The sequence below is a fragment of the Podarcis liolepis genome (genome assembly GCF_965112155.1).
Source record: "Podarcis liolepis genome assembly, chromosome: 3".
NCBI classification, from domain to species: domain Eukaryota; kingdom Metazoa; phylum Chordata; class Lepidosauria; order Squamata; family Lacertidae; genus Podarcis; species Podarcis liolepis.
The window spans coordinates 25,474,693-25,500,817 of NC_139557.1; the positions used below are offsets into that span (position 1 = coordinate 25,474,693).

At 40.4% G+C, this 26,125-nt stretch overlaps 1 protein-coding gene across 4 annotated transcripts in view; it reads left to right on the forward strand.

Annotated features, from left to right (window-relative positions):
- The window catches only part of CSMD1 (CUB and Sushi multiple domains 1), a 963,313-nt gene that overhangs the window by 893,204 nt on the left and 43,984 nt on the right, over positions 1-26,125 (forward strand). For all 4 annotated transcript variants that reach the window (XM_083495378.1, XM_083495379.1, XM_083495380.1 and 1 more), the window contains 7 exons: positions 937-1,122; positions 7,236-7,430; positions 10,022-10,195; positions 14,272-14,445; positions 18,253-18,426; positions 22,756-22,944; positions 23,636-23,809. In XM_083495378.1, the coding sequence (XP_083351504.1) occupies positions 937-1,122; positions 7,236-7,430; positions 10,022-10,195; positions 14,272-14,445; positions 18,253-18,426; positions 22,756-22,944; positions 23,636-23,809 (1,266 nt within the window). The remainder of the gene's footprint in view (positions 1-936; positions 1,123-7,235; positions 7,431-10,021; positions 10,196-14,271; positions 14,446-18,252; positions 18,427-22,755; positions 22,945-23,635; positions 23,810-26,125) is intronic.

Below are 26,125 nucleotides of genomic sequence, written 5' to 3' on the forward strand. Positions count from 1 at the left end.
AGTGACATTGTGTTACGATGTGAGGATGTAGCACATCGTAACACACGGCCACTTACAGAAGACTGTAAGCCAAAGGTTTCGATGAGTATGATAAGCACCACATAAAAAGAAACAAAGAATCAATAAGTCCTTTGATCATGTTGCACAAATGTAGGTTGGAACGACTCCTGTCTGGGAAAGGTTCGTGGTCATGCAATCTAATCTGCATTTCCACATTCTAATCTGAACATGATCTGGCAGATGCAGAATAAGGAGGTTTGCTCCAACTGCATTACTGAAATCCTATTACATAAGCTGCAAACTTTCATTCAAGAAAATAATTAAATGTTACAGTAGCACAAATAAACCCATTCCGGAAATAATTTATGCTGCCTTGAATTTATATTTGTACCTATATGTTTAACGTGTTGATAAATTTCCACTTATGTACATAAACACAGTTTAGACGATTAAGTGACTCCCTCCACGCTCTTGATGAATATTATTTTCATTATAATGGAAATGGAAAACATAGCAAAACTATAACAAATGAAATGGTTGGTTTCCACCTCAAACTGAAAAAAGTTATACTTATAAGCAGCCCAGATCAGCATTTGAGCAAAGAGTATCTCTACTGAGATCCATTATTCAAATATAAGAAGTACTCATGTTTTATATTGGTATCCATACTATTATATGTGACAATGCTGCCTTTGTGGGGGAAATGTTTTATTATTGTTTCTTTTGTTATTAGGCCTCGGCACAATTATTATAAAGTGAGTCTCTTAGCAACAGTAATAAGATAAATGTGTAATGTATGCATGTATGTATTATTATTATTATTATTATTATTATTATTATTATTTATTATTTATTTCCTGTACAGTTTCAGATTTGACAACAGTAATGATTACTTCCTGAGGCAAATAGCTTTTCCACTTTTCTTCCTCTTTTCAGCTGTATCTTGTGGTATTCCGGAATCTCCCGGAAATGGCTCAGTCTGGGGTAATGAGTTTATTTTGGGCAGCAGAGTGATATATGAATGTAATGAGGGCTTCAAGCTAGATTCTAGTCAACAAGCAACAGCAGTGTGTCAAGAAGATGGATTGTGGAGCAATAAAGGAAGGCCACCCATCTGTAAACGTAAGTATAGAATTCAGAAAAAAATATGTACCCGTTTAGAAACTATATTTTACTTCTTCCCAGTAACAGTTAAGTACAATAGAATTCCTCCCCCCACCCCAATGAGATGGCAAATCTGAGTTGAATCTGAGTTTAGAAAGCTCTGGACAACTCCAGAGCAACGTTTAGCACACCACCCATCAGTCTTCATCTCAGTTAACTGAGCCATAACATCCATTAGCTTCCAGAATGACATTGGGATGGGAAAAATATTGTGTAAACACCACTACATTAATGTGGAGTTGGGCTGGTCTGAACCTGCATTTTACTGTCCTGTTCCTTTTTCCTGTTTGAAGTGGAAATGGAGGATTTACTTGTCATTGGTTACACTTTGTTGAAAGTAGGCAAAATACCGTTCTTTTCCATAGATAAGGTTTTTTTTATTTAATAATTACGTTAAAAATTTGGGGTCATCTTATACACGGATAGTGCATAGGGGGATGTGTGATTGGTTGCTGCTGCAAGCCAGAGATTGTCTGCTGCTATTGGGCAAGTTATTGGTGGCTGCAACATGGTCTAGTGTTGATTGGCTGTCGCTGCGGCAATTGGGCGGGCAATTGGCAGCTTCTTCCAGCGAGGGGACAGACGATAGGTGATGCATGTGAGTGGCAGCGTAGCTCAGGCGGGTGAGCGATTTTCGGCATAAAAAGCTCATCAACTCTGGGCCACCCCCCAAAGTAAAGCTCAACAACTATGGGCAATCTCCCCCCATATCCTTAATTTGGAGTCCCCCAAAATAGTCTTATACATGAAGGCATGTTATACACAGAAAAATACGGTAATTCAGTGGAACAAGTGTTCCTTAGTTCTTCTAGCTGTAGCTGGCTGTTTCATATGCAGATGATACAGATATGACTAATGGAGATGAATGAAGGAACTAGCAACCACGTGAAGATCTTTGAGCTAACAGTGGTTCTCAACCTTGGGTCCCTAGATGTTTTTGGCCTACAACTCCCATGATCCCTAGCTCACAGGACCAGTGGTCAGGGATGATGGGAGTTGTAGGCCAAAAACATCTGGGGACCCAAGGTTGAGAAAGGCTGAGCTAAGAGTTGATCTTGGAATTGTAAATTTTAGCAGTGGTGTTTAATCATGTCATTCCTGTCAGCAGTGAGTGGCAGACCCAACAAATTGTTGTGGGAAGCCCTAAGCCTCATGCAAACAGCGTGATAGAACTGAGATCTAAAGGAAGTTTCAGACACTGTACCTAGAATAATGCTGTCTTCTACGTCTGCACATCTATGCATCCATGCAACACTAGCAGTAACAACAGAAAGATTGTGGTCGCTTCCAACTCTTCAGTTATGATTCTATGAAATGTACCTATTACAACATGGTTTGGGGCCCAGGCGTCTTTCTCAAACTTTCACATCAAATACTTCTATTGGACCTTATCCTCCTCTTGATCTATGTCTCTTTGAGTCACACTTGTCCTAAGTAACCCAGACAATTCAATTGGAAAAGCAGAGATTGTAAGAAAGAAGTATTTCTTTTTCTTAATAATTGTTCATTGTCATTGCACAGTAACTACTGACCAGTCCCTCAAGAACTTAATGACATGCCCAATTGCCAGTTTTCTTTATCTATAAGAAACATGGTTGATATTTTCAGATTGCTTATTGGCTGCAGAGAGGGAAAAGGAGGAGACACCTTTAAAAATCTGCCTATTTCCCTTCTATGACCATAATTTGAAACCAGCATAATTATCTGTATTTATTATATATTTGATTAATTCTACTTCTTATACAGAGGTTTTAAGGGATTTTTCTATAGTTTCAACATAGTTATGTCTGCTCAGTGCATTTGAATGAATTGGTTTGCATTGGGTGCTTACATTATTAAAACAGCTTTATTGTTTCCTTTTCCTTTCTAGAAAATATTTTCTTCACTTTCTAAGCTCTTTTCATAACTGTGTTGTGACATTTTCCTTTCTGTGTTTGATAAACATGAACTTTCTGACATGCCATTATCATTTGGGAGATAACTCTGCACAATTTATTTCAGCTCATAATTCAGTTTATTATACTGACACCACCTTTCTGCATATCAAAATGTGTTGTTGCATTTGGGATCACTCTTCACCCTCTTCGTGCAGCAATCAAACCTTACATTTTCACCTCTTAAGAGCACCAAAGCCTACTTTTCAAAAATTTCATTGCAACAGGAAAATCTGTGTGATGGGTGTGCTAAAAACACTTTGACCAAACCACATAATAAAAGAAAACTGGACCTTACCTTTGCTTGATCCTATTTAGTTTGTTTCTAATTAATGTATTATTTGGTTTATTTTTTCTAAACTACCCTTAAAAATTCAGGGAAAGCTGGTTTATGCATCTAATAAATAATGCTGCTGATGGACTGGTCATTATAACTGATTCTTACTTGAAAGAGAAGCCAGGGCAGCTTATTTTTAAATCATAAATGAAACCCATTTTGTGGTGTTTAACACTTCTATTATCCAGATACAAGAGTTACCACAAAATATTGGATAACAAAAATTTGAAGGCAAATTTGGACATTTCTGCTTAGGAAAAAAGCTGAGAAATGATCAAGAAATGCTAAGAGACTTTTGATAAGACTCTCAAAGCTTCTCATGGGAAGAGAATAATGGAGTTTCACAGACCCCTTAAGTTTATAGTGAATTCCTCCCAAGGTGATATCCAAGGTGAATGTCAAGATTTTGTCTTGGCCAAAACTGCTGAGAGCTTTGGCAGGAAGAGGAACATATTTTGATAAACCTGTACAATTTACCACCAGTTAGCTTTTATACCTCCATGTCGTAAAAAAGGACATCCAAACCCAATATGCCCACTTTCATATAATACTTCTGGTGCACCTTTACTTAAGTAGTAAGTGGTAAATGGTAATATGTGTAGAATTTGTACTCTTGTCAGTTGCAACCCTCGAAATTAGTAGACGTCTAGTGGAGGAATGAGCTGGGCTCAGAAAAATTCATAATTACTAGATATACCAACAAATCCTTGGGGGTTTGTTACACTAACCTCATAGAACATCACTATGAGCCCCTGATATATATTTTTTCTCCAGCTCGGATTGCATTCTTATCTGCAGAAGAATTCCCAAGTTTACTCATCTTTTCACCCTACCATCAGCCTGGCTTGATGCTGTAAATCCCATTTCCTCTTAACAACACTTACTGGCTTGGACCATAGGGAGGGAAGTAGAGAGACCTGATAGTTCGCTCTCTTCTCCCTCTGGGACATTGGTAATGCCAATGAATAAAGGACTCAGTGCCAGATCAGTCTGAGTAATAAAATCACCTATTTATTTTTCCCCCTTTTTTTAAAGGAAACAGTGTATTATTTTCTGAGCCACTATGATTTAACATGGAGGGAAGAGGGTAAAGTTACCTATCACTAGTACCTAGGTTAATTAGAAGTTCATTTCACAATCCAGTCAGCCCTTTGGGTGAGGTTTAAACCATTATTTTACTCTTTGAAGGCTGCAGTCTAGAATATAGGTTAGAAGTAGTTAAGTCTACTTAAAATTTAAATTGATGGGCCTTTTCTGTTCTGTATCTCCAGCACTGGCTACAAGGTGAATCTGATAGTTCTCCACCTATTCTGGAGTGACATACGTTTGTACTTTGAAATACTTTTTACCTCAGAAATAATCCTCTGTTTTGGCAGTGCACATGAGTGTTGGTGTAGGTAAATAATCTCATTCTAGTGATGTGACATATAATCATACTTGAAGGATGTAATTACATTTACTTCACTATACTTGGAAGCAGGCAGCGGTTAATACATATATCAACAGAAACAAATCAGCATAGAAAAGAGGACAACATTTTTCCTCTACATCTAGACAAATCTGACATCATCTCTGATTCAGATGCCATGTATAAAAATAGCAAGTGTCACTGGTGTCTGAGGTATAAGAGAGAGACTGATGGGTGTCTCAGTAATTTGTTCTAAATACAGCAGCTGTTAAGTAGGCCGTATTTTAATTCAAGAATAAAGCAGTTCTGATAAATCAGAGGAATTTGCTGCAAAATTAAACGGCGCCATGGCACAAACAGTTTTCTGTCACTTATATATTTAACGGCTTTGCATATTCTTTTTTTAAAAAAAAAATGCTATGCCATTACCATATTCTCTGCAGATTTTATTTTTCCAGTGTGCAGAGATATGTATATAGAAAGAGAAACAGATAGACAAAGAGACACAAGGTCACATTGGTGATCTTGAGCCACTTGTTATTTCTCAGTTCAGCACACTTGTTTTGAGGGTAATAAAGGGAGAAGAACCTTGCACAGCGTCCAGAGCTCCTAAAAGGAAAGGCTTGGTGAGATGGATAGGTAGATCTAAAAAGTCACAGACTTCCAACTGCCAGAAAATTCCTTCAACACCGACTGGAGAATGGAGAAGGTCTCAGAAGAGAGGAATTGGTCTGCCTTGCTCCCTGACACCCTATCAGCCCACCCAAATGTTTGCTTATCTATCTCACCTATTCACCCTAAAGCCTCTGAGAAAGCAGAGCCTTGAATCAATTATCCAGATCCCATAAAAAGATGAAATGTCAGGTACCATCCTCCTTATATAGTGTCATCCAATCTCTCTCCTGAACTGAACCATAATATCCATTAGCTTCCAGAATGACATTGGGATGGCGAAGATATTGTGTAAACGCCACTACATTAATGTGGAGTTGGGCTGGTCTGAACTCGCATTTTACTGTCCTAGTCCTTTTTCCTGTTAGAATTGGAAATGGAGGATTTACTTGTCATTGGTTACACTTTGTTGAAAGTAGGCAGAATAATTCAGTGGAACAAGGACCATTTGATATTCCTAGGTAAATAAGTCATTGACTGTTGTCTTTGGCTATAGCAAACTAGGATTGGAATTTTCCACTGGGACGCGCATTATAGATGTAAAATATCTTTCCAACACTATTTTTTTTTAAAAAAAACTTTCTGTAATCTCTGAGGCATACTCCCCTATCACAAGAGTATTAGTGTTTGCCCCATGCTTAGCAAACAGTGAATCCCATCAGTTTTCTACTTGCCCCATGCTTTCTATGTACATGTCAGAGCAGTTTTGCTTTTGCCCCACTGCTTTCCACTAGAAAACCTGCTGTTTGGTGATAAATCAGAGCAAACGGGAATCCACAGAAAACCCAATCACCTTTTGCTCCAATTCAGCGCTAAATTGGTAGGACTAACGGAAGTATGGAAGAGCCCTTACTCCCACTATTCTCTCTAATGCGCCTGTTTCTTCCCTTATATCTCTGTTCTACTCTTCTAAATTTTATGTGGAATTTAGTTTTAGTATTCTGCTTCTCTTCCCACACCCGTTAACTTTCCTCTCTATCCCCCATACTCTTTGACAGGTCTGTGAGACTTTGCTTTTCCCCCTGCATCTGTTTGATGATGGTGTTACCTGCCCTAAACCAATTGGGCAGGGTGGGCTACAGTGTTAGAACATGTTTGCAGATAAGATTGCTAAGTATTTTGTAACCCCGCCCCCTCTGTCTTATGGTAATAGGTGTACATACACAAAGCATCTGAATGGAACACACAAAGCCTATTTTAAAAGAAATATCACAAAGATTAAAGCTTGGTTAGATAAATGAAGCTTTTGGAAATGGCATCTGTGTTTCCCATTAGGTAGCAGTTTACTATTCCCTATTCAGTCTCCACTGAGCATAATATACTTTTGGCCATGATGCTAAACACATTCTGTGCCAACAAAACAATACAGGTTTTAGAGTGCCAGTGGGCTTTTAGCTCTTACAACTTGTTATTAATACATTCTTCTTTCTATGCAAACTGCACAACTTTGCCTCTTAATCAGACTTTAAAGAAAGTACCCATTTTATAAAATTGGAACAGTACATTTCTCCCTCTCCCCTCATTTCTTAATTGAAACAGCCTCCCAGTGTTGGTGCTGAAACAAGTGTAAGAAGCTATGCACCGGAATGTGCATTTGAGAAATGTTTATAGCATGCTCAATTTCACCAGGAAAAGTCTGCTGTCAATAGGATGGTGATTCATCTTCTGTGAAGTAATATTGGAAGGAAAGTGCTAATACTAAAGTGTCCTTGCTTCACAGCTGTGACATGCCCCAGCATTGAGAGCCTGCTCTCAGAACATGTTGTCTGGAGACTGATTTCTGGGTCGGTGAATGAGTTTGGCGCACAAGTCATGCTGAGTTGCAGCCCTGGCTATTATTTAGAGGGTCAGAGACTCATGCTGTGTAAAACTAATGGAACATGGAGTGATGCTGATGAGAGACCAGTGTGCAAGGGTAAGAAACATTTATTTACACAGTGCTCAGTTCTGTCCAAAGATACAGCTATTTTTCTACCAACACAACTTAAGTAAAGGAACTAATATCTGTTAATAGCTTTTCTGAAATATTTGAGGGCAATCCATCAAGAAGGTATGCAAACCTCGTTCAAATAAATAGGCCCTGCACCAAAACACGGCAAATGTAATATTACAGGGTTATATATAATGTTGTCCTACTGCTGACAGGCAGTTCTTTCATCCAGCAGAGGTTTCTGTGGACAGAACACGGAGGAGGCCATTTTTACTTAATATTCCGCCTTGTGTGTCTCCTCCATCTGATATAGTGGGTTGGGAGATCATTGAAAACAGTGTGGGAGGAAGTGTGGAGGTTCTGCAGGAGAAATGAGGAATTTGTGCAAATTGCTTTCTTCTACAATCTGCTCATGGAAGCTGTTGCTGTATCGTGAATGGAAGGATTACAATGGAGATGGCCTGTTACCAAAAATAAAAAAAAGTTATGTTAATTTATTTTCGAGTGTAGTTATAACAAATATTTATAAATATCTATGTCAGTTTGCTAGATGCTGTGTTCTAGAGCTCTGTACATGCACCAGTGCATACAAGATACAATTGGGCTCATGGACTTTGAGTAGAGGGGGCAGTTCCACATGCATTAAGAAATATACATGCCTAACTTGTTTTTTTTAAATTGAAATGAACAAGGAAACTCTTGAGGATGTGAGAAAGGGCTTCATATGCAGATCAGATCTTCGCATCTGTAAGAGTAGTTTGTACTGTACATATGACATGCATCATTTAATTAAATGAATTATTTGTCCATTCTCAAGAGCCTTTATTCAAATAAATTCATGTATTCATTGTTCCTATTACAGATTAAATTAATTGTGAATGGTGCCCATCAATTACATTCAACTGTAATTAGACAAACAAGCTAATTAACCATGGATTATCTGAATACCGAAGTAATCCAGATCAGTCAAACATGAGCTGAGCAATCTATTTGATCTTCAGAAATTAAAATTCATTAAATATTTGAGGCTGTTAAACTATTTATTACTATGCTTCTGAAAGATAATATAATAAAAACACTACAGATTACATTATTCGTTATGTAATCACAGAGTGCTATCATCGTATGTAGTCTGGGATCCAGAGAGTCACACAGCTGGTACTGTGCACACAGGGGATTTTGGACTTGGGAGGCTGCTGCTCAAGAGCCACATGTCACACAGCCAGTTGTCTTTGAACCCGGAGGAAATTTCAAAAACTGAGTGTGACATGTGGTGAGACGATCTACCGCTCAAAATAAAAATTAAAAACCCAGTCGTCAATGCTTCCAAGTTTTCAGTCATGTGTAAAATAATCCTTTTGCACCTTGTAAAGCGTTGGCAAATAAAGCGTGGAAGGTGGTTTTGAGCTGCCGTACCAGAAAAGCTGGCATATCAGCATGGAGGTGAGAATGCACATTGTACCGCTTCCGTGCTGCTTAAATTGCCTCTAAGTCACAGTTACGCACAGAATCGTACTCCATCTATTGTTTCCATTACCTCATTGTTTATTGACTATGTTTCCTTTAGTGTGTTACTAAGCCCAGGTGTTTTCTTCCAGTAGCTTTATACATAATTGCTTGGGTCTTACTGTAAAGCAGGGGTGAAGAAGTTCAGGCCTGGGGGCCAAATAGTCTTCCAAGCCTCTTTGCATGGCCCTCAAGACTCTCCATACCCTCAGGCCTTGCTTGTTTATTGACCCTGCTTGGCATTATCTTTGAGTGTTTTTGTCTGGCTGGAAGGTGTGTTTGAACTCTGATAATGCTTCTGTATTGCCTGGATGGAAGATATAGAAGGGGGTATGATGGTGTGGGGATGCGGGTGGCGCTGTGGGTTAAACCACAGAGGCTAGGACTTGCCGATCAGAAGGTCGGCGGTTCGAATCCCCGTGACGGGGTAAGCTCCCGTTGCTCGGTCCCAGCTCCTGCCAACCTAGCAGTTCGAAAGCACCTCAAAGTGCAAGTAGATAAATAGGTACCACTCCGGCGGGAAGGTAAACGACATTTCTGTGCGCTGCTCTGGTTCACCAGAAGCGGCTTAGTCATGCTGGCCACAGGACCCGGAAGCTGTATGCTGGCTCCCTTTGCCAATAAAGTGAGATGAGCGCCACAACCCCAGAGTCGGTCACGACTGGACCTAATGGTCAGGGGTCCCTTTACCTTTACTATGAGTGTGTGAGTAAAAGCTAGCCCACTCACTCTATCAATGAATTAAGTAGGAAAAAGCAAGCAAACTATTTGAGACATCTGGATATTGCCTTAGAGAACTTACATTCAGTAGGCATGAACCACTTGCTTTTCTTACGCCCGTGCAAAGTATTGGAGGTCCATGAGTCTTGAGGATTGGAAGTGGCCTCTAAGCTAAAGAGAAATTTGTGGTTGTGTGAGTGGGTTTGTTTCTCTGGGGCAACCCAGTCAGATGGATGGGATACAAATAATAAATTATTATTAAAGTAGTAGTAGTATTCTCTGGGCCCCCAAATGACTCTAAGAGCCTCTTGCTGCTGCTGTACTGTAAGTACTTTATTTTCCTTTTTCAGTTATTTCCTGTGGCAGTCTTCCATCTCCACCAAATGGTAATAAGATTGGAACTCTGACCGTGTATGGAGCCACAGCAATATTCACCTGCAACACTGGCTATACCCTAGTTGGTTCTCATGTACGTGAATGCCTAGTGAATGGACTTTGGAGTGGCATTGAAACTCAGTGTCTCGGTAAGTAGAAATTGCAGCAGAAATCTAAAACCCCAAAAGGCAAATGCCATGTGAAGGATATGAGTTTAGTTTTGTAAATTTAGTTCACACGATTTCAGTAAATGGTATTGTTCATATTGGTAACTTTCTGTTACAGCTTGAGGCACTGATTTCTTGAGCACATGTGGAAGGAAATATATTTATAAATAGATTGGTATTTAAAAGGGATGGATTCTTTCTTTATTACTCAAACATCTGAGAATTCCATTCTTAGCAGAATCCTTGGAAAGGATCTCAATTTATAGTATAGCACCCACTGTAAACTTTTCTTTTCCGGCATGCTGCTAGAAGGCAAAAACTCTTTCCATATTGGCCTCAAACATTCTTTATTGAGACTGTTTTAAAGCCAAGTAGAATATAGGGACAAAGCAATCACAGGATCTCCAACAAGAAAATTACACTGCACATGATATTTTCACAGAGTAACAGGAAACCTCAGAGAAAACATAATCCCAAGGAACTGATGTTGCTTCTGGTTTCAAAATACTGTCAACAAAGAATACAGAGCAAAAGGTGGTGTGTGTGTTTTTTTGGTATGAATTATTTCTATCACTAAAGTTAGCATCTTCTAAAATCCATATTAATAAAACTGCAGCCATTAGTATTCAAAGAGGAATTTCTTTATATTGAAAACTGAAATTACACACACACACACACACACACACACACACACACAGAGTTTAGTTCAAATGCTCATTTCCAATTTTAACTTCACAAATCAGGAACTTGCCATTATCATAAGCATGTTACAGCTCAGGAGTTAGATTTTTGAGTCTGACCTCTTGCCCCTACTGCTGTGATACTAATATTTTCTGCCTCAAAATTAATTGCAGTTGTCACTCATTTCAGTTTGAATGTATAGCTCACAAAGTGGTTGTTTAGATTTCAGTGGTGAGTAATTTAATGAGAGAGAAATCTGAGCACATTCAAGCATTACCCAATATATACCCAGCCGATACACTTAAGAGTTATTTTATGAAGTAGTGCTAATATGTGTGTGTTCAGGTACATATTTGCAACCATTTTAATAGAAAACATTTTGTGCAGTCCTATGCACTATTGCCCTGTATCAAAGTACCCCATTGAAATCAATGGGGTCTGTGCATGCTGTTCTGACTTTGCATTAATCTACAGTCTGTTACTGTCAATTGGAATTTTGTCAAGTGATTTTTATAACATTTTGTATCCTAATAGAAGTTCTGGGATATTTTTTTATTACCTCATGCATGCTTAAAGGAACAGAAGTCCTAATATTTAAAGCAATTATGCACTATAAACTCTATAAGGGTATGCACTGTAGATCCTGCTATAAGTTCCATCTGGTATGCAGGCTGAGACCCTATCTGCCCGTGGACTGTCTCGCCAGAGTGGTGCATGCTCTAGTTATCTCCTGCTTGGACTACTGCAATGCACTCTATGTGTGGGCTACCTTTGAAGGTGACCCAGAAACTACAACTAATCCAGAATGCGGCAGCTAGACTGGTGACTGGAAGCAGCCGCCAAGGCCACATAACACCGGTCTTGAAAGACCTACATTGGCTCCCAGTACATTTCCAAGCACAATTCAAAGTGTTGGTGCTGACTTCAGTCCAGTATACCTGAAGGAGTGTCTCCACCCCCATCGTTCTGCCCAGACACCGAGGTCCAGTGCCAAGGGCCTTCTGGCGGTTCCCTTGCTGCAAGAAGCCAAGTTACAGGGAACCAGGCAGAGGGCCTTCTCGGTAGTGGCACCCGCCCTGTGGAACACCCTTCCACCAGATGTCAAAGGAAAAAACAACTACCAGACTTTTAGAACACATCCGAAGGCAGCCCTGTTTAGGGAAGCTTTTAATGTTTAATAGACTATTGTATTTTAATATTTTGTTGGAAGCCGCCCAGAGTGGCCAGATGGGTGGGGTATAAATAATATATTATTATTACTACTACTACTACTACTATTATTATGGGGCAGCCTTGCATAAACACAGGTATTTTCACACACAAAGCTTTTGACCCTCCAGATGTTTCTGATCTACAGCTCACATCATTGATACTTGCCCTGTACCTACCCTACTTAACTAATGACTGGCTGTCTCCCATTACATTCCTTAATTGTGTTGTGAGTTCTCGCTGCCTTGCATACACAGAAAACCAAAAACTTCTTCTGGAGTCTGGTCTACTAGGGTAATTTCTAAGGAATTAAGTAGTCTACCAGGAAAATTTTAATTTCTGAAATAATGTACTGTTCCATGTTTCCAGTCTATTTCACCTTATCCAGCTTGTCCCCCTAATCTATTATGCATACTCATGTAATAAGCTACAAAAACGGATGATTAGATTGACATACAGTGTTTTAATACTGAACACTTGTAATTTCCCCCTTTGGTAGAACACAATGTAAAATTAACTCTGCACACCAGTTGCTTTTCTGTAGTGTTTTACCAATGTGGATAAATGCATTAATAATGGGAGGAAGAGACATGAATGAATTGAAGACTATGAGAAACTGCACATGCAAAGCAGTCTTTGCAACATTTAGAAATAAAAAGTGGAACAATGAGGGTTTCTTGTTGCAACTGTTCCAAGACCATGTAATATGGAACACCAAAAGCCAGTGAGAAACTCAGATAAGGAGAAGTTTGGAAGTATCCTTACTTCAGCTCTCCGCCCTATTCCCTATTGCAAAGTTTCCAAAATATGTTTATTATTCACCAGCTCATTCTACTGTCTTTTCATGCTTTCCTTTCAAACACCTATAGGATGCCCAACACTGCCATTGTGCTTGTGGCTTTTGATCTAACAGAAGTATCTACTAATATAAGAAAATGGTTTTCTCCAATTTCACCTTCTCACTGCAGTCCCCTCCACATATACCCCCCTCTCCACAAATATATATATGTGTGTGTGTGTGTGTGTGTGTGTGTGTGTGTGTGTGTGTATTCCAGAGTGTTGGTGTCCCCTCCAGAATAGTGTGGCCTAAACACTCAGTGTATGTTTACGGAACTTTTAAAAAGCGAGGTTAGTCCATGTATGTCGCTTTGGTGTAAATGTTTAATTATTGCAGTGAATTAATATCGAACCAGTCCATCATTTTATCTCCCCCAAAGATCCTGAAAGCACGGTTTATAAAAATAGATTTCCAACAGCCTCTTTAATATACTTAGGGCTAATTTGGCTTGATTGGAAGATTACATATATTTGGTGTTTTATTGCCTTGCTTCTTAAGTTTGTCAGCTGTAAGGGTGTTTAATTTAACTAGGTTCAAAATGACAGGAAATCATTACATCCACCAAGTGACATGCTCTGTAAATGAAATGAATCACATGGAACATGCACATGGCTGTTAAGGTTCCTTCAGAAACAAATAACAATGGCAAGTTCCAAGTTAGTACCTTTCAGCCAGCCTGAGATCTCCTAGGTTTTAATAAATCTGACTTCAATTAATTGCTGTTGCATTTCAGCTTCTCATTTTCACGTCTGCAGGAACAACAACAACAACAAAAATCAATATAGGATTATCTGGGTTTAGCATCAACAAATGTACCTTTGTTTCCATAGAGCTGAATATCAGGATACATATGACAGTGCACACAGTTCACTCTGTGTGTTTACCAATCTACGCTCCCCGCTTGCCAAATTTCTACTTTGCCCAAGCAGCACAGATGTGGGAATAGGGCAGTTTCACAGCCGCCTCAACATGAGGAATCTCTCATGCAGAAGCCTGGATTATTTCTTTCAATTAATTCGCAAGCTGGAAGAAAGTGCATCTACCGTTGTCACGGCCAGTTGCAGAACAGCCTTGCAATCTGCACCAAGGGGCCAAGCTTCAGCTTTTTAATAAATTCATAAGAGCATGTTTGTTGAAGAGTGGACTGTAAATAAAGGACAATTGAATCAATAGCAATGTTTTTCAGTTTTGCAGATATACCTCGCGGGGTGCTGAGGGCTTAAGGCAATGTTTTTGTTTAACATTATTCTTGTTGACGATTGACTGCTATGTGAGCTGAAAGTGAAGTTTGTGTTCTTTTCTTCTGTTCCCTCCCACCCTCTTGTTCTAGCTGGACACTGTGGTTCTCCAGATCCTATTGTAAATGGCCACATTAGTGGAGACGGCTTCAGTTATCGTGACACTGTGGTGTACCAATGTAACCCTGGTTTTCGACTTGTCGGCACGTCTGTTCGGATATGCTTGCAAGACCACAAATGGTCTGGGCAAACACCAGTTTGTGTCTGTAAGTACCACTTTTCCCAGGGATCTATTCTTCTCTAAGTAATAGCAAGCTGATCAGCTCCTAGACGGGTAAGAATGATTAACAATAGCTGGTAGAAAAGGATGTGTTAACATAACTGCCTTCAAATGCAGCTGGGTGTCCCCCCCCCTCCCTGAATTCAGATTGCAGTTGGTTGGGGGGGGGCATCAAAATGCAGTATTTAATAAAAAGCAACAGGACAGGTGTGGATTGTGATTAATGGGTCCACTGCTTCCCAACCCAGTGGTGGGAGTGTTGGGATTCACAGAATGCTGTGTGAGATAGTAAGTCTGCAGGCTTGAGTTTGCTAGCTGATACAACTGACTGATGTAATCAGCCTGCAATAATTTCTATGAAAGTGCTGGGTCAGAAAGACTCAGCAGTAATGTGCTGTCAGTTGATTGGCTGTCATTGGTTTAAAGGGGAAACCTGTCCAGCAGTAAGTGGGTGGTGTAGAAGAGTGTGGTCAGAGAGAGAGAGAGATAGAAAAGGTCTTCCTGTTTGCCTTAAGGTGCAGCCAGGTACTCTGTTTGACTGTATGAACTGCTCGTGTATTATAGCCTGTAGATTTTTGTATATATATAGCTCACAATAAATATACTGCACTGCACTGAGGAACCTGGAACTCTGAGCATTTCTGCTAAAGCGCCGCGGAGAATTCGCGACAGGGAGTGCACTGGGATTCAGAGTACAGTAAATGGGAGTGGGTGTACACAGCACAAATCCAAGCTCAGCTTTGCATGATAGTATTGGTTGATGCTGCTGCTTCAGCACCGGACTTGGAAGCGGTATCATCGGCCTCTTGCCCAAGCATGTGGCCTGAAGTCTCAACCCTGATGTCTGTTCCTGTGCTCTCCTGCAATGCAGAGTCAGCAGCATGTGATTGGGCTGCTAAATGTACCTATTGCCATAATTCCAAAATGTCTTACGAGAATTGGACAGGGTTGTTGTTTTTTTGGAAAACCTAGAGCGGGAACTATGAGCTAGAAGAGCCAAGTTCAAATCCTGGCTTGCACATACACTTAATGGGCAACGCACACCATGCCCGTCATACTGTAGGGTTCATAGCACTAACCTGCCTTATGTGTTTGTTGTATGGCTTGCTGGAATAATGTATGCTAAGTACTCAGAGCTCTATACTTTTTAATGTCTTGTAAAAGATATGCAATGTTCATCATTGGTTTAGAGACTACCGTAGCAGGATTATATCATAGAACTATAATAGGTTTGAATGATAGACATTTTAATAATAATAAATTTTTATTTCTATCCCACACTCCCCAGCCGGAGCTGGGCTCAGAGTGGCTAACATCATATAAATAATACAATATATTATTTATATGCTGTTATATTTTAAGACTAGAGGATGATTTAAACTTGCTATCTTGCTCTTTTAAAAACTGTTGAACTGTTTCCATGATTTTGTGTAATTTTTATATTTTTTAAAAAAGTAGTTAATTCAGTAAAATATGTTTTAGTTTACCAGTGTATATGTTCCTCATTTTGTGTATAAACCAGGAAGACTAAATATTAAGCTTCTTGATGATATTTGGGAAACTAAACCAATAGCCATATAAGTGTTGGTTTTAGAATCTTTGAGATAAATATGTAAAACTGTTGGAACAGGTGTGTTCTTACCTGTAGTCATGTAAATGATACAATTATCCTGAGCTTGAAAAGCTTAGGTAAACCAGGTCCAAATCCAGCTACGATTCAGTGTACTTGTTCCACGGCTCCTTTTCTACAGTTGCCACTGTAGAAAAAGGGCATTCCGTGTTAGGAGCAGGATTGTAAATAAAACTACTGATATCAACATGTCATTGTATGATTTCTATGGTGCAACTGCATTTCAAATACATCACACTGATAACCACATTTTACTGGTGCCAAAACCTGGCTATAGCCAGGCCTTGTTGAATAATTTTATCACACTGAACTCAGTTACAGCAGTTTTTAAATGTTAGCTGTAACAACATTATTGTAAACACCTTAATATTGCAAATAATATGCAGCTGTTGCATAAAGGCTGCTAAGGAAAGAGGGAACAGAAGAATATTGCAGTTGCCATATTTTTCTGATATGTCTTTACTTGCAAACACAACAATTGCAGAGTGTTGATCTGTCAAGAGGTTGGCAATGTGTGACAACAATAATGATGATGTGGTAAGACGAGACACAAGGGCTGAGACCTTTTGTTTCTGGAAGGCATCACAAAAAACAGCATCTGTCAAGAGTAATGAGGGGTGTAAACCGGAACTGACTGAGTGGAATATGCATTTGCCGAAAAGGACAATAATCTAAATACAAGCGTCCTTCACTATCGCAATTTTTACAGACAACCTCAATTTTGCATTGCAGCAGCATACCACATATAATCTCTTCTGGCATCTCATTGAATTGTAGGATTCATGGTGAAGAAAGTGTCAGGTAACAAAACCCTTAATATGTTATTAGGCAAATTCAGATCACTCACGAGGACAGATCACTCAGCAGCTATCAGTTATGAAAGCTAAAGATGGAACCTCCATATTGCAAGGCAATATGCCTCTGTTTTCTAGTTTACCTCTACAAACAACAGGATATAAATATCATTATCATATCTGCTTGTTCTCCTGGACAGCTGGACAGAGACTTTTCGCTACATATTTAAAGCATTCCTAATTTCTTGTAGTTTTAAGAAATAGTCTACTTTTAGAATTCATTTCCTTTTAAAAAAGCTCTTACTATGCTGAGGAGTGTACTAGGGATAAGCCCTTTGAGATGCACAACTACACACACAAGGAGGAAAAGTTGTTAGATTTCCAAGTCTACACAACTTGTGAACCATCAAACCCAACACAACCCACCAGCCATGTATGACAGGCAACCAGAAGCTCTTGTTTTTGTTGCCTGTTTGGAACTAGAAATGGCAGGGGGTGTCAAACATCCAGCATAGATAATAATATACCCTCAAGGTAGGAACTATGCTGCTTATATGCTCTGTCTAGCACCTAGTATGGTGTTGGCATCATATTTATATCACATAGATAGTGGTGATTGTGGTGAAGCGAAAGACAATGTTAAACTTTAGTCTTGTGGCTGTGTTCATCTCTTGTGAACTGTATTTGCTAGATGATGACTTAATAGCTGTCTCCTTGCGACCCCTCACAGATAGGAAGAACCACCACTATGGTTTATCATTTTTTGTTTTCCCATTATAAAAATTAAGGTTGTTATATGTACAGCGCCCACATAGAGTCTCATCAGTTTCACCCAAACGAGTCCTACAAGTTGACTTTCTTCCAGGGGGGGGGGGGAGGCAGGGAGCCATCACACGTCGACTATCAATAAATTGGATTTCTGATAACTTTTGTTCAACCACCATTTATGGCAGTAAAAAACCCCAAAAAATGGCATGATCTGCTAACTTCCATTTTTCACATTTCAGCCTTGGCAATACAGTCTGAGTTCAATTACTACCAGTTGTTTGTTTCTAAAAAATGCTATGCCTCCTTAAATATATTGCCCATCAGTGCAGGCTATATTGTATTCTAGATCCCTTTGTTCACTCATATGGAGTTCCTGTGTGTATCAGCTTCCGCTTTAGTTGGGCGCAGCCATTCTATTAATATTTTCCTGATTCCTCCTTGATGGGGAAGCCATTGCAAATGGGGTTGTTCTGTGTGTGCGTTTAACCCCTCCGCACGCAATGTATTTTCTGGATCGAAGCACCAGAGTGCATAACTTGTTTATGTTCTCGACATGCCCTTCCCAAAAGTTTGCAATCTGTTCTGTGTTTCCTTTCAAAAGCAATAACGTGTGGCCACCCCGGAAACCCCGCTCACGGAATGACCAATGGCAGTGAGTTCAATCTGAATGATGTTGTGAACTTCACCTGCAATACTGGATATTTGCTTCAGGGCGCCTCCCAAGCACAGTGCCGGAGCAATGGGCAGTGGAGCAGCTCCTTACCTACATGCCGAGGTAAGATTTTTTTATTTTTTATTTTTAAAAATGTACAGCTGCTCTTCCTTGATAGTATGATGTAGTTGGAACCCTTCCTACCACCCTTTCCAGTCATTTTGGAAATTTGTAAGAATTATTTCTTTTGGAGAAGTCTAACCTATTTGAAAATAAGCTGTTACTGCTTCTACTTCTATCCAGCCCCACCCTGCCCCCCCATCAACCTATTGCCATCTTACAGATTGTGGGCAGATATCACCATTTAATTAATAATAATTGCACAGGTGCTAATTTGGTACAGTGGTACCTCGGGTTACGAACAGCCTAGTTAATGAACTGTTTGGATTACGAACCAAGGTACCACTGTATATAAACAGTATTGTCATTGGGAAATGCTAAGCAAGGTCAAACTTCCTCCATTGAGTAAGCAAATAGAAGCTGCTAATTTTGACAAATTTAGCTATTTAGTTAAGCTTTAATGCTGCTGGGTGAATTCAAGACAGGATGGCACATTTCAGAGAGCAGAGTTGTTATTTAAAATGTCATCTCTGAGCTGTGGTCATGCGCATACCTCCACAAAGTCTAGTAGTCTGGTGTAGACAGCCTCGGCCCAGTATAACTGAAGGAGCGTCTCCACCCACATCTTTCTGCCCAGACGCTGAGGTCCAGCGCCAAGGGCCTTCTGGCGGTTCCCTCATTGCGAGAAGCAAAGCTACAGGGAACCAGGCAGAGGGCCTTCTCGGTAGTGGCGCCCGCCCTGTGGAACACCCTCCCATCAGATGTCAAAGAGATAAACAACTACCTGACATTCAGAAGACATCTTAAGGCAGCCCTGTTCAGGGAAGTTTTTAATGTATGACATATTAGTGCATTTTTGGTCTTTGTGGAAGCCGCCCAGAGTGGCTGGGAAAACCCAGCCAGATGGGCGGGGTAGAAATAATAAATTAGTAGTAGTAGTAGACAAAATTGTTGTGTGTATTATAGGGTTTTTCCAGATGAGGGCTTAATTTGCAGGAAGGTTGCTGAGATATCACAAATAGCTTATGCACAATAGTGTGCTTTCTTTTTACTCAGAAATTGTAAATCTGGATTAAATTGGGGAGGCATTTTGGTGCCGATGGTGTTGTTTGGGCATTGTAAAACTTGCATGCATGGGGAGTACTAATATCACAGTAAACACACATCTGGAAGCCTCTGTAGTGTATATTTGGAGACAATACTCTTTTGTAGTAGCATCATGTTCCTTGCAACCTGTATAAAAGACAGCAAGCCTCATATAGGTATAAAATCAGGCACATACCAGTAATTGCAACTTAGAATGCCACCCGGCTGGTACATACAATCCAGAAAATATTTTCTGTAATACCTAGCTCATAAGCTAATTTTAAATCTTTATGGGTTTTCCAGTTGTTGCAAACCATTTGGATATTTTTTTAAAATGAAATTGTAGTATACAAATGTTTTAATAAAAATAAATAATACACAGATAACTAAATAGATGCATCAAGTGCTAACTTTCAATATGCATTCATAAGAGAGAATTCCCGTCTGTACAAGTATTTAAATAGGGATGGGATATAGTGGTGGATAATGAGTAAATATGGGTAAATATGAAGGGTTTGTGAGGATCAACTCCTTTGCTTCCCTGTTCCTTAGCATAAGGGCAACAGTGCTGAGTTTCACCAGGTACCAAGGCTCAAAAGAACAATAATATTTGACTTTGGTATCAAGGGTTTGAATCCATGCAAAATGAGGTTCGAGTGTCAACAGGGCAGATTTAAATGTCCTTCTTTCTTTATTTCTCAACAGACTAAATTCAGATTGCCTGCATTTATTTCCTATGTAACTCTTGGCACCTGTCATTGAGAGAAAGCAATCTCCTTCTCTCTTGCCTTGATTTACAACTGGGTCCCTTGGGTGAAGGGCAATCAGGGAAATCAGCTAGTACAGCTCTATATTTGAAGCAGCTTAAATTGAGGCCACAATTCATTCATTCTTTCCCCCCGGTAGCCTTAAATATATATGTATATGTAAAGGAAAGGGCTTTGTCCCTTAGAATTAAAGGTATATTTCATACTGATTTTTGCCACTCACTCAATTTAGGTGTGGGGCAGGGTTGGCAAGGTATCCTTGTGAAAGTTCCCCAAAACTAATTATAGTGGGCTACTTCTATGTATGAGTAGGAACTACCCACAAAGCCAGAGCCGGGCTTCTTTAATTGGCAGGTCAATATCATTGCAATCTGCAGTTTTGACAATTAAAAGCTGGCGAGTGAAATAAAATGCAGAGCAAAAACCATTTACAGTGGTACCTCGGTTTACGAACTTAATCCGTTCTGGAAGTCCGTTCTTAAACCAAAACCGTTCTTAAACCGGGCCGTGCTTTACCTAATGAGGCCTCCCGCCACCGGTACCCTTCCACCATTCGGATTCCGTTCTTAGACCGAGGTAAAGTTCTCAAACCGGGACACTATTTCCGGTTTTGCGGAGTTCATAAACTGAATCGTTCTTAAACCGGACCGTTCTTAAACCGAGGTACCACTTTAGTTGGGTAGGCTTCTTTCTCATTTAACAACTTAAGTTAAACAAGTCAGTTGAAAAAGTTTACATACTGCAGCCTGACAGTCACTAATGTTATGAGAGTTCCCCCTGGTATAGGGATAAAATTACCAGATGAATATGAGTCGTAGTCACAAAAAGGTGAAGCTGGTGGTTCACTGGGGCAATTATATGTGTCTGTATGCCAAGCCATAAGCAGTCTGTGACAACAGCTCTAGAGCAGTGTTGATTTGCTGACTAAAGAGGTCAAGTGTTAAAAGACTTGGACCATCTCTGGGGGGGGGGGGGACAAATATCAAGCCATAAACCATCTTTCTGCTTTGTTTGTCAGTGCCATGATCTCTATAGACAGTGTTTCCAGGATTTTAATCCTCTTTTCTAAAGACAAGTAACTGAATAAACAAAGGATTTCACCTTCCTCTTAACCTGTTAGCTGACAGTTGTTGAGGATTCCACCTTTTATGTTCTGCAGAATTGCAGCTCAATGGCAAAGTAAACAGGTAGTGTCTAGGTAGCCTTATACAAGTCTCTGGTCACCAGATTTTACTGTTATTTTTTTTTGGGGGGGGGGGGGAACCAAACTTCTGAATGCTTCCTCTAACTGATTACAGAGAGGACTGAAACAGATACTGTTTTTAGTTGCTGCTGTAAGCTTCTGGTCCTTGTATGAACAGGTTCACAACTCCTACAGCTTGAGGTTTTCTCGATGGTTTGAGTTGGGCATTGGAAGAAAGCAAGGCTCTTGGGCCTTTAAGCATCCTTTTCTAGCATGAAAATATATCCATGGGGAGGAATTTCACTTTTTGACACTCTGTCTATTAGATATATTATTATGTACAGTCCCTGGTTTATTTGAGGGCCTTCTTCTCCACTCACAAAATGGAATACACTTTTGCATATCGCACAAAATGTATCCACATTTTATGTACATTTTTGCCCTCCTTTCCAGGTGAGGTAGCCCATTCCACACACAGGTGTACTAAATCCGAAGCACTGCTGTGTACACTTGCATTTCACTGAAATCAGTGGGGCTTGAGTGTGCCTAATTCTTGTTTCGCTGATACGTCAATACCTTCCTGATTCTCAGTGTGCGGCTTTATTTCCTCTTCCTGCCCTGTGTGCTGTGAGTGTGTCCATGTGCTCCCAACTATCCTATCTCTGCTTCTTACTGCTTCCCTCATTTCTCCCTCCACATCATTTGCAATGTCATCCAACCTCACCATTGTTTATCTAAACCAGGCATCCCCAACCTGCGGCCTTCCAGATGTTTTGGCCTACAACTCCCATGATCCCTAGCAAACAGGACTAGTGGTCAGGGATGATGGGAATTGTAGTCCAAATCGTCTGGAGGGCCAAAAGTTGGGGATGCCTGATCTAAACAAATGCCATCAATGTTTTAGCCTTTCTCCTCTTTTAAGTCTGTCACTTACCACTACGACTATTTATGGGTCTTAAACCTTTACTTCGACCACAGCTTTCTCTGTGCAAAAGTGTAAGGGATCATACCACTTCTGTGCCGTTTTAATGCACACGACACTCTTGGTGCCAAATAAAAATGCCGCAGTCATCAAGTTAACAGAAATTGTATATTTCTTTGCATATTTTCAGTTATGTAAAGCTTTAGTGATTGGCTATGGAAACCCATCTACCAGCAAAATGTTGAATCAAATGTATTTGGCATTAATTAATGGCTGTGGGATTGAGCTTTCAGCAGCACTGAATTGTACATTGCATGCCATGAATATTTTCCTTTGGATTTTTCCATTCAGTAGTGAAAAACCTTGTATTTCAGTGGTGAACTGTTCAGATCCAGGCTTCGTGGAAAATGCCGTTCGCCATGGGCAGCAGAATTTCCCAGAGTCTTTCAAGTATGGAATCATTGTGGTGTACCACTGCAAGAAAGGATTTTATCTTCTTGGATCGTCTGCTCTGACTTGTAAAGCTAATGGTTTTTGGGACAGATCATTGCCCAAATGTTTGCGTAAGTATGCAACAAACTGAATTTTTACTTTATTTTTTTCATCAGAAGGCCAGGAAGCATCAGTTATCACCGAAGTGCATGTAAATAATTGATTTAACAATGTCGGTATGCTGAATTTTGTTCTGCACTCGGGAGAATTTCCTTAACAAGGTATCTACTGTTGTGTGCAATAGTATACCAGCCATTACCAGGAACAGAAGGTCAACACAGCTGATGTTTTTTTTCCATACAATTTACCTTCTCAAACCCAGAGCTCTGGTTGAGAACCTACCGAAGCTCAAATTTAAGCTATGTGTTTTTGTTTACTTGTTTTTAAAGACCCAGATTTCTATGGGCCTCGATTTAGTTTGCTTAGTTAAGATTTTAACTGGCTAAAATGGTTTTGTGAACGTCATTTTGGCCCAGGTAGGAAGAATTGTAGAACTATATCATGCCTGGGCCTACCTGTAGCAGATCTGTTTCATCACTGTTCGAATCTGATTCTCTATTAATTTGTTTCCTGCACTCTGAGGTTTGTGAAGAACAGATGAAAAGGGCACCAAGAGAAATGAACAGCAATGATTCATTCATACAATTGCATGTTTATTGTGCAGAATAGTAATGTTATATTTATAAACCTTTACAAGGCTCTATTGCTGTCTTTCAGAAGATCAACAGCTATAAATGCTAATCCTATTTTTCCGCACTGTAGCAATTTCTTGTGGACACCCTGGAGTCCCAACCAATGCAATTCTGTCAGGGGACAAATTTACGTATGGATCTATAGTTCGCTACTCTTGTACAGGAAGTCGAACTCTCATAGGAAACTCTACTAGAGCATGCCAAGAAAACAGCCGCTGGAGTGGAACTCTCCCTCACTGCTCAGGTACCTTTGAAAGCATTGACTTAATGTGACCTTGTAGCTGAAATTATTAAAACTATTCCCTTGCAGCAGATTTTAATGCAAGTGAAGTTTAATAAGTCAGATTTTATGCTCTCAGTTGCTCTTTGGTTAGCCGTTCACTCCCGTTATAACAGTGATTTCTTTTAACACCTTTTTGTATCTGAAGGATGATCTATTGCTGAGTCCATCTATGGTCTGTAGGGATACATGTTGTCTCCAAAGTTTCTTCCTTAACCCAGCATCCATTTAGAGTGTGTTATATGGCTCAGTAGGGACGCGGGTGGCTCTGTGGTCTAAACCACAGAGCCTAAGGCTTGCCGATCGGAAGGTCAGCAGTTCGAATCCCCGCAATGGGGTGAGCTCCCGTTGTTCAGTCCCAGCTCCTTGCCACCTAGCAGTTTGAAAGCACGTCAAGTGCAAGTAGATAAATAGGTACCGCTCCGGCGGTAAGGTAAACGGCGTTTCCATGCGCTGCTGTAGTTCACCAGAAGCGGCTTAGTCATGCTAGCCACATGACCTGGAAGCTGTCTGCGGACAAATGCCGGCTTCCTCAGCCTATAGAGTGAGATGAGCACACAACCACCAAGTCGTCCGCGACTGGACCTAACAGCCAGGGCTACCTTTACCTTTATATGGCTCAGTAGCCAATAACTAGGAGTGCCTCTAGATGCTAAGGATACTTCCTGATTTTGGAAGAAGTATACTTTTTGTATACAGTGGTACCTTGTGTGATGTACCATACCCCTTACGAATGCTGCGGGTTATGTGCTCTGCCCCTTGTTATGACCTTTGTCCCGGGGTGTGAGCAGAAGTTGCAGTCTGGCGGCACCGTTAGAGAAACCATGCCTCATGTTACGAGCGGGTTCCTGTTATGAGCGGACCTCCGGAAGGCATTAAGTACGTAACACAAGGTACCACTGTACAGACATATCACCAATGTTTGTATCCTTCATGCTGCTGTTGGGCATGATTTTTCTTCAGTTCAGTTTGGGTCTTCATGAAGCCATAAGAATGAGGAGAGAAGATGGTCTCAGCAATGAGTGGATTGTATGTTTACCGGCTCTGCTAGGTTTTGTTTTTTTAAGCGATTCTCATATATTATATTCATTATTATATTTACCGGTATATACACTCCAGGTTTCCTAATGTAATCAACACAACAGTGCATATATCTGCATACAAATATTTATAAAATGATACTGTAGAAATATAGTACCAGATGGGACTTGACTCTTGTCTAGGTATTATATGTATAATATATTTGTGCATATACGGTACTGTTTCTTTCGCTCTATAAGACGCATCTAATTTTTAGAGGAGGAAAACAAGAAAAAAAAAAATTCTGAATCAAATATTTTATTCCTGTTAGAAGAGGGAGGGAAGGAAGGAAAAGAGAGTGAGAGTTCACATTTGTGTGTGCCTGTGGTGGGGGGTGGGCAGCTGTATTGCCTTGCCTCCGCGGTGGTGCCAGAACCAGAGCAGAAAGAGGAGGAGACTCTGGGACAGGAGCCGTGTAAGCAGCTCTCCCTTTGCTTGCTTCACAGTGAGCTGGGAGGAGGGGCGGAAGGGGCTCCCGTCTGTCCCTCCTTCTGCCTCACTGTAAAGCCAGCAGAGCAAGAGCCGCGGACACGCTCTCTGCGGCTCTTGCTTTGAAGCAAGAAAAGTGAAAGCTGTGCAGAGCGTGTCAGCGGCTCTTGCTCTGCTGGCTTTACAGCAAGTGACGGACGGGAGCCATGGCTCCGGCTGCGGAGGCATCCCTCAGCTTGTGACTGCAGCGGCCACCAAGGGATCCCTCTGCCGTCCACTGCATTCGCTCCATAAGACGCACAGACATTTCCCCTTACTTTTTAGGAGGAAAAAGGTGTGTCTTATGGAGCGAAGGATACGGTAATTAGTCTGGCTTTTAAACAAAAGCAAAAACTCATTCTACATGCCCTTTTCCTACACAGGAGAAAGGTTCTGGGCAGGCACACCTTCTTTCTAATCCTGCATCTTAAGCAGAAGAGTTCTGACATAGAATTTTCAGCTCTTCTCTGATTATATTCACTGTGACATAGACCTATATTAACTTAAATTATCGTTAAGTCTCTGTTGATGAAACCTGTATTTGGTAGGCTGACTCGGTCTATTGTGGCTCTTGGGCAAAAATATTTGTTTGACGCCTTGTGTTTTGTAACGTGCCTTTGGGTCACACCTCAAAGACACACAGAATTTGAAGTGGAGCTGATGCCTGGCTGGTCGTTAGCCGATTGACACTAAACCGTGCTGACGCCTCCTGATAATGACCCTTTTGATACT